This window comes from Eurosta solidaginis, chromosome 1 (assembly GCF_040869045.1).
Source record: "Eurosta solidaginis isolate ZX-2024a chromosome 1, ASM4086904v1, whole genome shotgun sequence".
In the NCBI taxonomy this organism is placed as follows: domain Eukaryota; kingdom Metazoa; phylum Arthropoda; class Insecta; order Diptera; family Tephritidae; genus Eurosta; species Eurosta solidaginis.
Window position 1 is genome coordinate 298,696,235 of NC_090319.1, and position 17,452 is coordinate 298,713,686.

At 35.8% G+C, this 17,452-nt stretch overlaps 2 protein-coding genes across 3 annotated transcripts in view; one reads left to right on the plus strand and one right to left on the minus strand.

The window, feature by feature from the left end:
* The window catches only part of atl (atlastin GTPase), a 93,443-nt gene that overhangs the window by 52,099 nt on the left and 23,892 nt on the right, over positions 1-17,452 (minus strand). The window lies entirely within an intron of this gene.
* On the plus strand, positions 257-17,346 carry Wsck (tyrosine-protein kinase Wsck). Its single transcript, XM_067761176.1, has 2 exons — positions 257-2,350; positions 13,904-17,346. The coding sequence occupies exons 1-2, from the start codon at positions 1,064-1,066 to the stop codon at positions 15,206-15,208; spliced, it is 2,592 nt and encodes an 863-aa protein (XP_067617277.1). The 5' UTR covers positions 257-1,063; the 3' UTR covers positions 15,209-17,346.

Genomic DNA, 17,452 nt, shown 5'->3' on the forward strand with positions numbered 1-17,452 from the left:
TTACTTGTTTTTAATTATTTTTTTATTTTGTCACACAGTGTATATAATTAATTGGCACTTAGAGGGTAAATTTAAATAAGGTAACTGTTCATAGCTTTGGTGGTTCTCAGTTCATACTATCAATGTGTTCTCTCTCTCCCCCTATCTCTCTCAGCACGAAAAAAATAAGAGTTTGATGGAACAAGCCAATACAACATATGGGTATTAGTCATCAATGGTTTGAAGCACTTTAGAGCCGGGCTAAAATGAAAACAGGTAAAATACCAAACAATAGCGAGTAAAGCAAAACAGAAAGCAATAGTGAAAAAGAAAAAAATGTGGCCACGAAACGCAGGTGAGATCATTGGCGATCTCTTTTCTTTACATGCGTGTTAAGTATTTATGGCGCTTGGTAAACAACAAAATATTAAAGTAACAACGATATGCACAACATCAAGAGAGCTTGTACTATGTCCAACATTGCGTCATGACAGCCACTTAAGCACAGGTTTTGCTTTTCAGCCTCCATTCGTCTCAATCGCTTGGAAATATTATTTTGTCGACTAAGGGAACGACGAATATGTGTAATAATAAAGTGAGTAAATAGACAACTGAGCGCTGCTTGCTTCGTTGTCAATTCTCATTTAGTAGTTAGCCGTGTGTGGTTTAAATGGAACGTTACTGATTGAGTGCTCTGCTCTGTTGTGCTTGTTTGTTAAATCGCTGCATTATATTGGAATATTGGACAATGAAGCGCAAAACATCATGATGCACGTCAACTATTCAGACTGCGAATTTCCATAGTAAAATATGAACGAGGAAAACAAAACGTTGTAGAAAAATTAAAAACACAATTCAAAAATCTAATAAAACTAATACAAAAAAAAGTACAAACGAACAAATTTTAATTGGGTAGCCAGCAGTAGGTAAAATCGCACGGGTGATCGAATTTGATAAGAGCAAAAAAAAAAAAAAAACGTGAAGCGTTTTTGACTCGAGGGTGGCACCCTGAACGCCTATAGAACGAGGTATTTAATTAGTCTTAATTCAGCAACAGTGGCGGTAACATTAAGCAGCATACAAAATGTTAGAAATTTCATTAGAATCACAACAACAAATGCTTTGGCTACTACAACGAAAAAAGAAAGTCTATTATAACAATAGCAGCCACCGCCCAGGTAACGCGTGTAGTCACACCTGCAGTCGAAGTAGCAACAACACCAACACCACCAACAGAAGTTCAACGCGTTTTTTAACAACAACAACAACAACACAACATCGTTCTTACCGCTTGATGCAGTTTGCAGTAACATTGATTTTTATTATATTTTTTTTTAATTTCAACGAAGCACAAACTTCAGAACATTTACAAATAGTTCCCATTATTGGTGAGTCAACATTTTATTATGTTGGCTGTTACACCGCACGCACTGATCTTCTAAAGGAATCCATCTACGCGAAAACACCACGAACTTGTGTAGAAATATGTGAACATAAAACATTTAGTTATGCCATACTCTCAGCGGAACGTTGTTTTTGTACGCATAATATAATTTCACAGGATCGCTTGGATGATAAGCTATGTAATACACGTTGTTTAGCTGACAAATCACAATATTGTGGCGGTGTCGGCGTACACAGTTATTATTCAACAATATGGGCTGCACAAACTGCACCAAGAAATTTGCGTCTGGCGAATGTTACCGAAAATACAATAACAATTGCTTGGGATATGCATGTGGCGCCCAGCCAAGCTTTTGTGGCCGCTAATACCGAAACAGGCACAATGAACTCCAAATCAGTGCAAGAGATTACAAATTTTCTTATACGTACCCATGTACTGCATACATACTCGGCGTTACCTTTTTTTCCGCAACCTGAATTCATAGTACAAGGCATGGAGACAACTTTCGAAATTACTGATCTACATCCGGCTACTGAATACAATATCACAGTAGAGGCAATGTGTGCACAGCTAATATGTGGAAGTGATTCGTTACTGGCCCACACTATGGTGGGTGTACCAAGTCCAATGCCACCACAACCGCGTGTATTACGTACAACGGAAACTGAGATGACTATAGAAATTCCACAAATGCGTAATGATAATGGTCCATTGAGTAAAGTGTTGGTTATTGTAGAACGTATTGATCCAGCATTGAGTCAACCATTTGACACTGAACTGTTGGGTAGTTGGCAGAAAGCGCAAGATGACGGTTTGCCATATTATATAGCGGCAGAATTGGATTACAATGGACCAGAGGATAATCGTACGCGTGTGTTTGTTGTTGGTGATGGTAAAAGTTATGGATCTTATGTGAATGTACCACTAAATACGACTAACGCTGATATTCATCTTAGCTTGGGATTGGTGAGTTGTTAACATTTTATATCCGGTAGTGATAGCACAGGTTTTGATAAGTTTTTGCACGTAATATTAGTTTAGATCCCATAAAGATTCCAAATAGACTTGCATACATTATAGGAATGTGGCGAATGGGCAATTTTAAATAAACGCGGTTGTGAATGCGATTTTGAAGCATTTAAAGCCATTAATTAGTAGTAGAGATGTCGAAAGTTTGTTTGATACCGAAATTTTACAGGATCGGGTATCTGAAACCTAGAATATGAGACGATCTTAATGTATCTATTTTGATGTTGTGCTTGAAAGCTTTATTATTCCACTACTAAGTTCCTTACTTAGTTGGCACTTAAGCGTTTGAACGGTTATGACGGTCCAACAAGGCGCGCTAGTTTCTTCGCTATGCCAACTGGCGCCAATTGTTCACAACAAGCGGGTTGCGATAAAAATACTTTCTTAGCCGAAGCGTCATATTTCATTCGCATAACATTAATTCACTGGACTATGTTGATGTCTGCGTAAAGTTCGTACAGTTCACCATTAAATCTTCTTCGGTACTCGAAATCGCTAACGCTTAGCGGTTCGTAAATCTTTCGAAGAACTTTTCTCTCAAACACTCCTAGTGCCGCTTCTTCTGATGTTATCAGCGTCCATGCTTGTGCACTATATAGCAGAATAGGTACGATAACTGACTTGTAGACCACGATTTTCGTTTGCTGAGAGAGGACTTTACGAACTTTCGACTTCTAGAAATATAGAAACATGCATCGAAGAGGCAAGAGAAGGCGCTTGTGACGTGAATGCTTCGATCTAGAAAACTCAAGTAAAATTGGTATTGATTTTTTAAGGGCCGTTTTCTTGTGTTAACTTTAATGTACATCTGGCCGATAAAGTTTTTTTGTAAAGAAAATGTGTAATTACATGGAAGATATATTTTAAAGTTGATATGAGAAAGCGAATCAAAGTATCGCATAATTATGGGCCGATATGTCAAGTGCTGTGCAGCAGCAATTTTGGGGGCGCAATAACTCTAACTCTGAATGAAAGATGTTTGGTGTAATACCTCTTCTATGGCCATTTTAAATTTACTAAATGTTGCAGGAATGCCTTTAGAATAAGTGCAATAGAATACATATCGGAATAATTTTATAGAATGTTTCAACCGTTCACTTTCTCACGAAAGCCTTTCCCGATTTTTTTTAAAGCTCGCAGAAAATTGTTTTAGGAGGTAGGTACAATGTTTAAATGTTTTAAAAAGTCATTTACCCGGAAATGTTCACTAGTAAGGAGTGCTCTCAAAGAAATCGTACAAAAAACCTGCCCCTAATATCCAACCTTCGCTAACGCTAAAAAAAAGTATGTAGAATAGAGTTGGACTCTTTAGTTCAATGAAAATATTAGTTTACTTCTAGTTCATTCAGTCCATCGAACTAGTTCTTTTGGCTCTTAGTTCGGTCACCTAATTGAATTATTGTTCAATCATTTGAAATAGTTCAATTCGGAAGTCAAATCTACTCAATTCCTGATTTAAACATCTTATATGCCGCCAGCAACACTTATGGGAATTCGGCAGTATTTGCATTTCCTTTTGTTTTCTTCACGACTGTCAATGATGACATGATACGAAACATTCATTCTCTCTCAATTCGTTTCCAGGAATGGGTCTTAAAGTTCATTCAATTGTAAACATTGGTTCGTTCGATTGTAAACAAACTTCATTCGTTTCCAAGAATGGGTCTTGAAGATCAGAGTTGCGTAAACCGCGCAAAAAAAAAAAATGCAAGAAAATCGGTGTGTTTTCATTAATTTTCATTTCAAATGTATATTACATAAGCGGATCAAAAATTTGTAAAAAAGGTACAAGAAATAACAAAATTAAATGAGCTGTTATATTAACGCACGAAAATAGATAAGTACATTTTATCTTAGCTATCAAAAAATTAAATTTCACGTGTTGTCACGGAAAAATTTTTAACGGGTAAAATAAGCTTTTTTTGTATTTGTGATCCTGAAAAAATTCGAGTTTTTTGATATCCCATTTGACAATCTTGAGTAAGTTTTCGGTGAAAATCATAAATTAAACCTTTACCATGTAAAATACCCCAAAGTTATTCCGAAATTCCCAAATTTGATTTTGAGGATGATGGCATCTATGGTCAATGTTATAAAAAATGCACATTTTCACGCGCTCTCAGAGAGCGAGAAGTTTCATATCATGTCATCATTGACGACTGTCTTTAAAGTGCTTCCATATTACACTTCACTTTGGCATCTGAAACAAATCATTATGTATTAATCACACATTTTTCTAGCTAAATTTATGAAAGCAGAATGGAAACACTTACTATTACATTTATAAGACTAAACTTCTAAAATAAATTTTAAAACTTGACAAAATGGCGATATGACGGTAAACATCGCGAAATTCGATCAGCTGTTTTAATTTTGACAAAGAAGTGAGTTGCCATACATTTTGAAATTTTAATTTGCAAAGTTGCCACATAAAAGATTAGTTCACTTTACTGAACGAACTAGCGAACTAGTTCGATTAAAAGATCTAGTTCTTTCGTTCTTTAGTTCAATAGATCCCCAAGCCTAATGTAGAACATTAACATAAGGAATAGCCGCCGAAATACTTTGTAAAAGTATAGGAGTTAAACTGTTATTCCTTGCGACTATATGGTACTAAATGTTGCATACTTTTCCGCGTACTTCATACTATTTAAAATATTTTTGGCGATGGAGTTTTAGCGTTAGCGATGGTTGAAATTTGGGGGCTGGAAAGCTACAGAAAAGAAAAAATTTTATTTTACGCCTTGAAGTATGCAAAAATGGTAAATCACAAATGGTTTGACAGCTTTTTCAATACAAGCTGTTTCAACCTAACTGAAATAGTTAAATCAGCACCTTACTTTAAGAAAAAAATGTATTAAAAATACTTTTAAAGATTAAATTTCATATTTTTAGGTTGATTGGAGGTATTTACAACATTAGTGTCCACACGGCTCCAAGTTTTATAAGAAAAATTATCTCCGCACCACGGTTTAGTTTCTCATGAAACCTCCCAGATATCGAATCGGTTATGTCGGGAAGCCACAGACTTATACCCCTATGTTATACTCACTGAACACATGACCTAACATTTTATTTTTGGCACCGGTTTTTTCATAACATTCGCATTCACAAAAATTAAAACGAAAGTTCCTTATTAACGTATACAAATATTCGCAGCATCGCTAGAACAAACATATTTACATATGCAAAAATTTTTCGACATTTCAAATTAACTTGATTAAGCCACGCCAGTCAGTTTGTTTGAACAGATGATAATTTGAGTAAAAGCTAAGGTGATCTATGTATCTAACTTACATTAGAGTGCACCAAAAAAACTTAAATTTTTACATTTTGGTACAACCATATTCTGTGTCTCGTTCAAGTCGATCTCTATAAAATTTGAATCCAAAAACCAAAGGACTTACGCTGGACTTCTGGAATTCGTCGCTGAATCCCAAATCTACATGTATACTAATTATAAATAAAAATGGAACATAACTACCAGCGGAGTATCACCTTATCACCAAAACACTCTGAATTTGTTTTAAGAAACCCTTAAGCAGAGCTAAGCAAAACTTATTCTAGTGACGAATAAAAGACAAGTGATTTTTTTTCGGATATTTACGAGTACAGTTAATTTTGTTTATTTAAAAACAAAAATTTATTTGTACGGTATTCGAATAATAATAATAATTCTTCCAGTTAACACAAAAAATAATTTTATTTGCTTCATATTTAATCATAGTACAGGTTTACAAGTATGATATGTATGAGAAGGAAACAATTCCTTTCTCTTTCTAACACACTGCCGTTTGACACTTCGGTCAGTGTCAAACTAGTGTGGAACCTGAGTGGAACATGCGTTTGACACTGAACGAAGTGTCAAAATTACCGGGGTTGTTGTCGTGGAAAGCGACGCAGTGAAACAAAAAAAAGGAGCGGAATATCAGATATGGGTTGCTGTGATGGTAAATTTTTTTGAACGAATTATTATGAAAATGTAGTGCACCTATATGGATCCTACAGAAAATTATGCAAAAGTCTTGAATTGGGGTATATGAGGATGCGTAGTTATTCCAGTATTAAGAATACAAACACGGGTGCTAAGTTTTTCTATCCGTTCAAAAGTTCTCCGCGAAAAACAGTTTGAAACCGAGGTCGACTGCAATAACCCCTCCAAAAATGTGGAGAGAGAAATGAAAAGACGCGTTTTGTCCTGTTATCTATAGTTCAAAGGCGAAAAGTATTCGAATTATTGGAAGCGAGGCAAAAACGCGTATATTAATACCTCCACCGACGGTTTTGGTCGTGTTTTAGCAATCGTCCCCGGTAATAAAGTATCACAATTTGTTAATTAAACTAGTCCAAAATATATGGATTTTAAAGAGAGATATAATTAAGTGCTCATTTGAAAGTAAATAAGAATATTTCTTTGTAATTTTGCAATAAAAATTTTACACAGTTTTCGTTAGCAGCTACTACACTTTTCTTGGACCTAAGAAGTACAACAGTGCCAAATAGCATCCACACAAAAAACGAACAAGCATTTTATCAGGTGAACGTGGATGTGTATGTGCGCGCTGCTACATATCCTACTTGTAGACCTGTACTATGATATTTAATGAGCAAAGCGAATTTTCAAAAAAAAAAAAAAAAAACAAGTAAAGGTGTCATGATTCAATTACTAGAGGTTTGTTCTTCAATGATGACAGATCTTTGACACTCCCAAATTGAAAAATCTGGACTGGTTGCTTTTACGAAGTAAGGAAAACGGGGAGTAATTCAATCCCTTCCAGTAAAATTGTAGTAGACAAGTATCTTTGGTAGTATATTAGTAGTGATAAAAAATTTGTAATTGCCAAAAGTTTTTGGGGAAATAATTCATTTTCTACTAAATATTTCGTGAATTGGTAAAGCTATGTTGGTTTTGGGTATTCTTTCAGAAATTGTTTGAAAAATGCCGTACGTTAGAATTTTATTCAAAAATGCAATATCTCAAAATTTGTTTCAAAAACTCCCTATATGAGCATAAGTTCAATTCATTTTGTCATAAGAGGGAGTTGATGAAAAGCATTCTGAGATGTAGCGTTTTTCAATCTAACTCTAATATAGCGCGGTTTTGTGACAAATTCTAAATTGGGAAATTTTTTAAAAATATTTTAAGATAGCATGATTTTGAACAGGCAGGCGACATGGGGTGATACGGAACTCAGCAGCCGCAATGAACTGACAAAAACAAAAATAAAGAAACTGGCTTATTCTTTTAGAAATTTATATTCCTACCTTGGCTTTGACAGAAGAGTTAAGCTTTTGTTCGTTCCTGCCACACAGGGAGTATTCACCTTTTCATTCTGAAATTTCGGAAAGCTCTTTTCCGTTAAGCATTCATGGGAGCGTTCCGGGTAAACCGTTAATTTAGAATATTCGGAATACGTTCATTTGATACTACCTCACGAGGTCGGGATATGCATAATATTCCAAATATAAACCGATTCTCCAAATTCTTAAATGGAGACGATAGTTCCGAAAATACGAAATTAATAGAACAGAAGGTAGACTTTTAATACGCGCCCAAAACCATCGAGAGAAGTGTTAAAAGACGCGTATTGACCTCGATAACAATAATTCGAAGGCGGAAATAAAAATTGTAGCTCGTTCAAAAGATATTGACGCGGCCTCCAGCCGAGCTTACATACGCTGGCCGGTCCACCAATGAGGTGGGATCAAAATTAAATGCGTGCAAACTCCCTTTGCACACAAAATCGTTTTCAGTGCACAAAAACATTACAACAATCACATGAAAATTGCCAACTTCAACTGCAAATATCTCCGGACAGAGATACAATTTTTCTTTTTCGCCTTAGGATTTTGCACGCGTATTAGCAGTAGACTCCTACTCTAGACTTTTACCTGAATAAGTTAACATGCCCAATGAGTACACTTCGTTATGGCATCTCCAATATTTACTAATGACATTTTTTCGTGAATCGATTTAATAGTCGAGGTTTTGACGTTGAATGATGAATTTTGAATTAGTTTAAGTTTCGTATGTTCATAGGTTTACGAAAGTGCACGATTTCTTGGTGTCCGTACTTTTCATAAAACCTATGTTCAGACACAGTCAAATGTTCTAGGGAATTATGCTGTTGAGTACTTATCGGGTATTTGTAAACTGATTGCTTCCTATTTCTACTACTAATATTTTTCGAAAATTCGCAAAGAAACAACACAGTTAACGGATGTCAATTCGATTTGGGAGCAAAATTACTGCAATTATCAAAAAACGTGTCTGTCGAGCAAACCTCTTGTTGAATTGATTGAATCATGTAAAGGTGTCTAAGTTCGGGTGTAACCGAACATTATATACTCAGCGTGAGCTGCAATTGCACATTTCATTTCATATAAATTACTTTTCTACATACCACGTGCCACCGCCCGTTTAAAAAAAATGTCTCCCCATTTCCTCTTACAATAAAACTTGATAAGTGAAATATCATTGGTTCAAAACTATTTTTTGTTAAGTTATACAAAGCTTATTCTTCTAGTCTACGACCCTTTTAAACTTGTTTTATATCTGCCGTGGTCTTTAACCGATCCCGTCCATTTTTACTAGAAATATTTTCTACTATAGGGAAAATTTGTGTACCCAATTTTATTACGATCCGTTAATTTTTCTTCGAGTTATGGCTCCCGAAACATAGAAAATTACTTAGTGATAAAAGGGGCGGTGCCACACCCATTTTTTAAAATTTGAAGTTTTTCCTATTTATTGTTATAAATACACTTGGGAAATGAACTACCATTGATATAAAGCTCTTTTTTGTAAAGATATAGCTTATTTTATTCGTCCACGACCCTTTTAAAAATCTTTTATATAAAAGTGGGCGTGGTCCTTAACCGATTTCGTTAACTTTTCTTCAAAGCATTCCTTATAGTAATGGCAACCTCTCTGCTGAATTTTGTTACGATAGGTTTAACGATTTTTCATTTATGATTAATAATATTTGTAAAATTGATTTTATCACAAGTGGTCGGTGCCACGCCCATTTTAAATTTTCTTTCCAAATTTGTAGCAGGAGTCTCCATATCAGCCCACATGTCAAATTTCACCATTCTAGGTATATTATTTACTAAATAATCAGGTTTTTTGTGTTTTCCAAAATTTTATTTATATAAAAAGTGGGCGTGGTTAACATCCGATTTCGCTCATTTTCAATACCAATCTATTATGGGTCCAGATAAGCTCGTGTAACAAGAAGATATTTTAATATTTACTCAAGTTATCGTGTTAACGTACAGACGGACGGACAGACGGGCATGGCTCAATCAATTTTTTTTTCGACACTGATGTTTTTGACATATGGAAGTCTATATCTATCTCGATTCCTTTATACCTGTACAACCAACCGTTATCCAATCAAAGTTAATATACTCTGTGTGCAAAGCACGCTGAGTATAAAAAAAATTCAATCGGAAAATGATTCAAAAATAATTTATCTATCGAACATTTATTAAGGGATAATATTTTCATGAATAAAATAACTTTTTAAGATTCAATTTCATTCGAATAGTTATCTAGATAAAAATTTATGAGAATAATGCCCAACTATGCCCCTAAGTATATCAGATACAAAAAGAGTTGTTTTCATAAACGCCCTATCTCAGCTCAAAAGGTATTCAGCCCAATTCTAAACGAAAATTCCGTGCGAGTTTTTTCCCTTCTCCCATTCCTCGTATTCTAAATAAAAATTACTTGTGAGTTTTTTCACTTCTCCCTTTCCTCCTATTCTGAACAATGTTCGAAAAAGCGGAAACCGGTTATGGGAGAAAAGTAGGAATGTGAGGGAGAGGGAGATTTCTCTGCCATTTCATAGGAGTTTTTTCACTAGTTAAATTAAAGGGAATGCATCAAAATAGTTAAAGGAAATTGGTTATTTTAAGAAAGAACACTTATTTGTATAAATTTGTGTTAAAATATGTATTTCCATTCTACCACAATATTCTCACTGTTAATACAACAACAACAACAACCACAATATTCTTTATTTTAAGTCGAAAAGTATATCATAAGCAACGGAAGAGATCTTCGCATATTTCATCCAGCCATCCAGAAATTGGGCAAGGATTTTTTAAGAAGGCTTAAATAGATTTTGGCATATGGCGAAAGGGGAACTCAACTCGACTTGGCCGCCAGAAAATTGCTTTGCAGAATGAATTTGTGTTATCCCGCCGTCTTCTTCTTCTTATGCTCCTCTGTTGATGTTGCTGTGGCACCAATTCATTACTCATTTCAGTGAATACCAAATGAAATGCAATAATGTGCATTGTTTATATCTTATTTCTTAATTTCAAACAAATTGGCAACAATAATTAAACTTTACAATTTTTAAACAAAATAACGAAATTTCAATTGACAAAACAGCGGACTTCGAACATTCGAAATTCCTAAAATTCCCAAATTATTCTTCTCCCTAGGAGAAAAGAATTGGAGGAATTCTTCCGCGGGAATACAAAAATCCGCGAGAACAAAATTCCGCGGAATATTTAGAATTGGTCTGATTGACTTTATGTTGGGATAGGTCGAATATTTGATATAAAGTGTTTTCGAAAAAGTTTTTAAAGTAGAGGGTACTTTAAACAAATTTTAATATAGGGCGTTTTTCAAAAGTTTGCTGTAAAGGTGCTACCCGAAATAGGGTAATATTCCACTCAGAAATCCAAGGTTTCGTGGAACTTTCCACATAAAATAGAACTTCCAATTTGCTTATCGCTAGCAGCGCTAAAGATAAAATGCTAAATCTTGCAATGCCAATACTATGAATTAAGATAATCTCAGTATTTTGTTATCTTTGGTGTTAACCTTGCCGTTTATTTACTTTTACACACTTAACACCTAGATAACTGTCTTTGTTGTTGTTTCGTAAGAGATAACATGAAATGCCAAGCATAACTCGCTCAGCTTCAAAGCCAAAGCAACGAGATCAAAGCATTTGTAAATCCAACTTTATGCATTTCTTCAGTGTTGGGCGGGCATCTAGCGTCTGCTGATTTAATCGTTTGCAAGCAAACAGAAGAAGACAATTTTTAAAAGAAATAGGTGAATTTCTATAATTTTGAAATTCGAAAATTTCACTTATGTTAAAATTTAAGCTTATTTCATATTAACAAAATATTGAATAATGGAAGGGTGGCCACAGACATAGGTGTTATCTGCGTGCATATGCCAGATGATAGCTTTACCACCAAACTGTGATTACCTCAAACATAAAAATATCTAATCGAACGCTACAGATATTGTATGGAAAGAATATATTTCATAATAACTAGAGCAATAAGCCTTACATCTCTTATGCTTGAGGTTCTTGAGGGGCTTTTGGGCATGTACACGAAGCGCAGGTCAACAGAAACCGGCCCCCATGAGCTCATTTGTTTTGTGGAAAAACACTCCATTGCACCTATTGTATGGGGCGCAGCACCGCTACAACAACAACAACCAAAACTTACGATGTGGAATTATACAGCCCTGGACAAGCAATACAACATGAGACAGCTAAACAAAGTACAACGGGTAGCCTTTGCAGTGATAACAGGAGCAATTAGGTCGTCTCCAACGGACGCGTTAAATGTTATCCTTAATCAGCTGTCACTAGACATCGGCATATTCTTTACAGCTACTACCTCTGCCATCAGGCCTAGGGAGTCTAGATGCTGGAACAAAAAGCAGTATGTAGCCTTGTTAGGTTAGCCGGCGTACATACGACCACATATTACATTTCGCGTACATTGAACATTGACAAGAAGTTTAAGGTGAGGATACCCTCGAGAACGGATTGGTCATCGGACATGGTATGTAAGGAGAGTGGCACCTGAGTATTCACTGACGGGTCAACAGACCGTTTCTGTTCCTAGTAGGTCTGCCTGAAAGATACTAGCTGAGTTTGGAAGACGGATGGAGAGCGCGATTTCTCTTCCAATTTGCGTCATGCCCCTTTTCATTTTTCCTACGAATTGGCGGGGCGTGACATACATGTTCTACGCCGACTCTGAACGGCATCTGCAAGGCAGGAGAGTTTTCACTGAGAAGCCTTTCATGGCAGAAATACACTCGGAGTGTTTGCCAAATCATTTCTAATTGAAAAAAAACTTGTTCCTAAATTTTTGATGTTGCTTTGCCTGTTTTTACTTCCTTTATATTAGGTCGGTTGTATGTTTGTCCGCTTTTCATACAAATCTTGCAATCGATTTTTAAGTAACTTCTCATTGAGCTACAAACGTGAAACTTTACACATAGGTTAGAACACCGCGACAACCCCCAGCGGATTAGGGGATCAGAATATACCCGCGGTAGGTATGCCTATCGTAAAAGGCGACTAAAATACCAGATTCAAGGGACTGTGTAGCGCAACCCTTCAGGTTGCCAGCGCAATATATAGCTTCTCCAAACCCAATTGTCAACCTCACCTATCCGGGGCGAATCCTGTTTCACTAACAGATGAGGCTCTGGCGACCACAAGCTCCTCGTGGAACTTGGGGGTGGGGAGGGAGGGATGGCCTGAAGGTTTAATGTGGTCATATAAATCATTCCCGAGATTTTCGGGCTAACAACTTAATGGTGCTCTGTTACCGGAGCGTACCGGATCGGTATCCGGTAAAGGACCATCACATCGATAACATTCCCCAAAGCCTTCGGGGAATAACCTGATCGCTACAACAACAACAAAAACACCGTGACAATGCAACAAAAGGAAACAAATCCGTTAGGTGGCGCACGGATCGAAATAATTAGATAAGAATTTGAAAATTTTCAAACCAGCTTTTAAGTAACTTCTCGATGAGTTAGAGACTTGAAATTTCAAACTTAATTCAGAGGTCGATGACAGCCGATGACATGAGAAAAATATTCGCTAGGGGGCGCACGGACTGAGATATTTAGAAAAATCAAACTAATTTTTATGTAAGTTCTCATTGAGCTACAAGCGTAAAACTTAACAGATAGGACACCGAGAAAATGTAAGAAAAGGAGAAAAATAAAATAAAAAAATTTGAAGCACTTCCTTTATATAAATGGACAAAAATCAGCGAAAAATGTCTAGTTATATAAAGACATATTCTAGCTACAATTTCATTTTTAAATTTTGATATAGAAATTGCAAAAATATTTATGAGAAGTAGAAGTATAAAGGTGGAGCGAAATTGATTGACTAATAATATATCCTTTCCTACCAACTTTCCAATCCAAGTAATATGCGCTCCGCTTTTATATTTTTATTTCTCATAAAAATGTTTACAATTTCTATGTCAAAATTTAAAAATCAAAGTTTAGCAAGAATATGTCTTTATATAAGGAGACATTTTTCGCCGATCTTAGTCCATTTATATAAAGAAAGTGCTTAACATTTTTTTATTTTACTTTTATTAAAATTTTACTCGAGAAAACATCCTCACTCTTTCTTGCATTGTTATTACGACATTGTCTAAGAAATATTTTTTGGTATTATCTAATTGCAGGTCAGCACGCTGGATGGTATTACGAAAACTCTCTACACCCGTAGCTCACATGATCAGCATACAATTACATTTGATAATTTTCAATATGCCACTTTCGATGCGGGACGAGCTTCGATTATTGCATTGGTCGTAACTTGTATAATATTTACCATTTGTTTGGTATTGAGCGTATTTACATATTTCTATTTGCGTTACAAAACTTGTCAAGCGCGCCTTGGCATGAATCGAAATGCTCATGAAATGACAATGCAACAACCCATTATTGAGCGCGAGAATAATGGTTTTATGACCGAGGATGAATTGCTACCTGCTGAGAATTTTCGCCAACAACTTGATGCACTCATCTCAGCATTGGATAAAACGAAACATTTACCTCGCAATGCGCTACGTATGAATGTTAATGACGTGATTGCGGAGGGACGTTACGGTGAGGTGATTACGGGTAAATTCATATCCGCTGACCTGCCAGAAGCGAGCGCCGATTGTCAGCTGCATGTGTTGGCTTTGGATGATTTGCAGGGTAAAGAGCAGGCGCATTTATTACGTGACTTTCGCAATCTTTCCAAATTGCAACGGCATGAGCACATACTTGATTTCTATGGTATATCGGCTAGCGCTGATTGGTTTTATATGGTTTTTGAACATGAAACGGTAAGCTTAAAACGCCGCCTCATCGAGAGTAGACGTGTACCCAGTTCAGCGCCAATGCAACGTATTACAGCGCTCTCCGAAGAGTTGGTATTACAATGGATTTATGAAATATCTAGCGCTTTTGAGTATCTTAGCAAGTTTAAAGTTGTACACAAGGAACTATGTTCACATAACGTTTATGTGACGGCTGATGCAAAGTTGAAAGTATCACTTTTTGGTCCAATACCGTATGTACAAAATGAGAAGAGAATTGATATAACTCGTTGGTTGGCACCCGAAGCATTGCGTTATCAGCATTTTTCAGTTAAATCGGATGTTTGGGCATTTGCTTGTGTCGCTTGGGAATGTTGTACGTTGGGTGGCACTCTATATGCGAACATAACTAATACACAGCAATTGTTGGAGGCAATCAAAAGTGGCTCGCGTCCTGCACGACCGACTTACGTTTTTCAGGATTTATATCAATTGTTGCTCAACTGCTGGCAGTTGGAGCCTAGTGAACGTATTAATTTCGATGAGATTGCGTATAATGTACGTCAGCTAATGACTTCACCACGTCATGCGTTATGTTTTGATCGAACGACAGACGCGCCCGATAATAATGTACTCGATACGCTGCCATACTATATGCCAATGCTGGAAATGTTCACTTAGAAATGGCTGTGTATAAACTGTTATACAAAAAAGAGGTGGACTCGCTTTGTCTGCTACGAAAAAGTGCAGCATTTTTTTTAAGCTTTACGTCTGAAGTTTAGTCTATCAATACTTTACTTCGCACAAAAAGAAACCACCAACGTAACTAAATCTCAAATGATAAAGTTCTCAAGTGCTGCTAAAAAGTGAATGAAGGGCTTCTTAAATTGAATATTAGTTTCTACACCTTTTCAACTTTATAATGAGAAAATATAAGTTTATATTCAGAAATGTAACTTTACATCGAGAAAATACGAACTGATAATGAGAAACAGAACTTCATATTGAAATTATATTAGTTGATAATGAGAAATAAAAGTTCATATTGAGAAAATTCAAATTGATATTGAGAAACAAAATTTCATATTGCGAATATATAAGTTGATAATGAGAAATATAAATTAATATTATGAAAGTACGAATTGATAATGAGGAGTGTAACTACATATTGAGAAAATATAAATTAATAATGAGAAAACATAAATTGGTAGTGAGAACATACATATGTATAAAATTTTAATTGTGATGTGCCATAAGTAATCTGGTCTGCGAGCTAGGATTGCAGCTAGGACTGCAGTGTATCCGGAAAATATGTTCTGGAATGTAAAGAAACATTAGAAAAACTTCTTTTAGGCCGGACCACACATCTTTACTGGGTTCCCGGTCATAAAGGGATAGAAGGTAACGAAAAGGCCGATGAGTTGGCAAAGGAGGGTGCAATACTCGCTGAGTCGACGATAGACTTCTCAATCCGTTTGGGAGAAATCAAAAGGAGACAGGAGTTGCATATGATCCATCAAGCAGGAAAGGCATGTACAAAAGCGTGGGCTGCACCATTTTTAAGATCATGTGGCCCATATCTCTAAAGAGAGAAGACTTAAGGCTCACTATGGGCATACTGACTGGACACTGCCTTCTGCCGTAACATACATATATGTTAGACCTCGTCAGTAACTGCAAGTGTAGGAAGTATGAGCTGCAGGAAAAAACGGTTGAGAACGTTCTGTGTTCATGTTCTACGCTCGCCAGGTCAAGGCTCCAGCTATTAGGGGCGGCAGATTTGCCAGATCTCGAGGCAGCAATTAAACTGAGTGCTAGAAAACTGCTATGTAGTATTTGCCAAGAGGACGGAGTTATTCACATATGTCCTGTCATGTGATTGGGTTCTTCCATTTGGTCGTCAAACAAATTCTGGTAACCCTATGGACACATTCAGTTTATGTGAGGTCCTTATTGATCGGCCAGTTCAACCTAACCTAACCCAACTTCATTATTAATTTATATATTCTCATTATCAATTTGTATTTTCTCGATATCAATTTATATTTCTCATTATCAATTTATATATTCTCAATATGTAGTTACATTTCTCATCATCAATTTGTATTTTCACACTATCAACTTATATTTCTCATTATCAATTTATAAATTCTCATTATGAAATTACATTTCTCATTATCAATTTGTATTTTCTCAATACTAAGCTTTATTTCGCGTTATGACTTTATATATTCTCAATATAATCTTACCGTTTCTCATTATAAACTTGAAAAGGTGTAGACTTTAAGTGTAGTTAATATGTGGTAAATATAATTGGGGTTATCACAGTTACGTGTTATCTAAGGCATTAACATTACCGTCTGTTAACTTTAACGCTCTGGTAACTTTCTCTGTTGCTTCGCGTATTACTGGGAGATAACACGAGTTGGCTCTATGTTTTCATTTTGCGCAAAGCTGAGATCTCACATCAGCAGGTATAGAAAGAAGAAGAAACTAGTAAATTTAATAATTTTAAAATGTGACAGTTCAATTCATGTTAAAATTAAAACAAAATTTATGTTTAATGAAGGCTCACAGCTAAAGTGTATCTTATTTGGTTAAAGATGCCACATGTTTGTTAACTTTGCCCACAAACTATGAATTCCTCAACTGTGTATATTTGAAGTATTTTTAGAATGGGATGCTTTTTATAAGTAGGAATTATTTATTTTTAGACGAAAAATTTAAATCAGTTGGCGTTTGTACATATGTATGTACATAAGAAAGAAATTGTTTATAATAAACTAGTTGACCCGGCGGATCAATTGTCATAGAATCAATAGTTGTGTAAATTTATTGGGATCGGACCACTATAGCATATATCCTCCATACAACCGATTTTTCAGAAAAAGAGGATTTTTGTCATATCTTCCTCAATTTATCAGA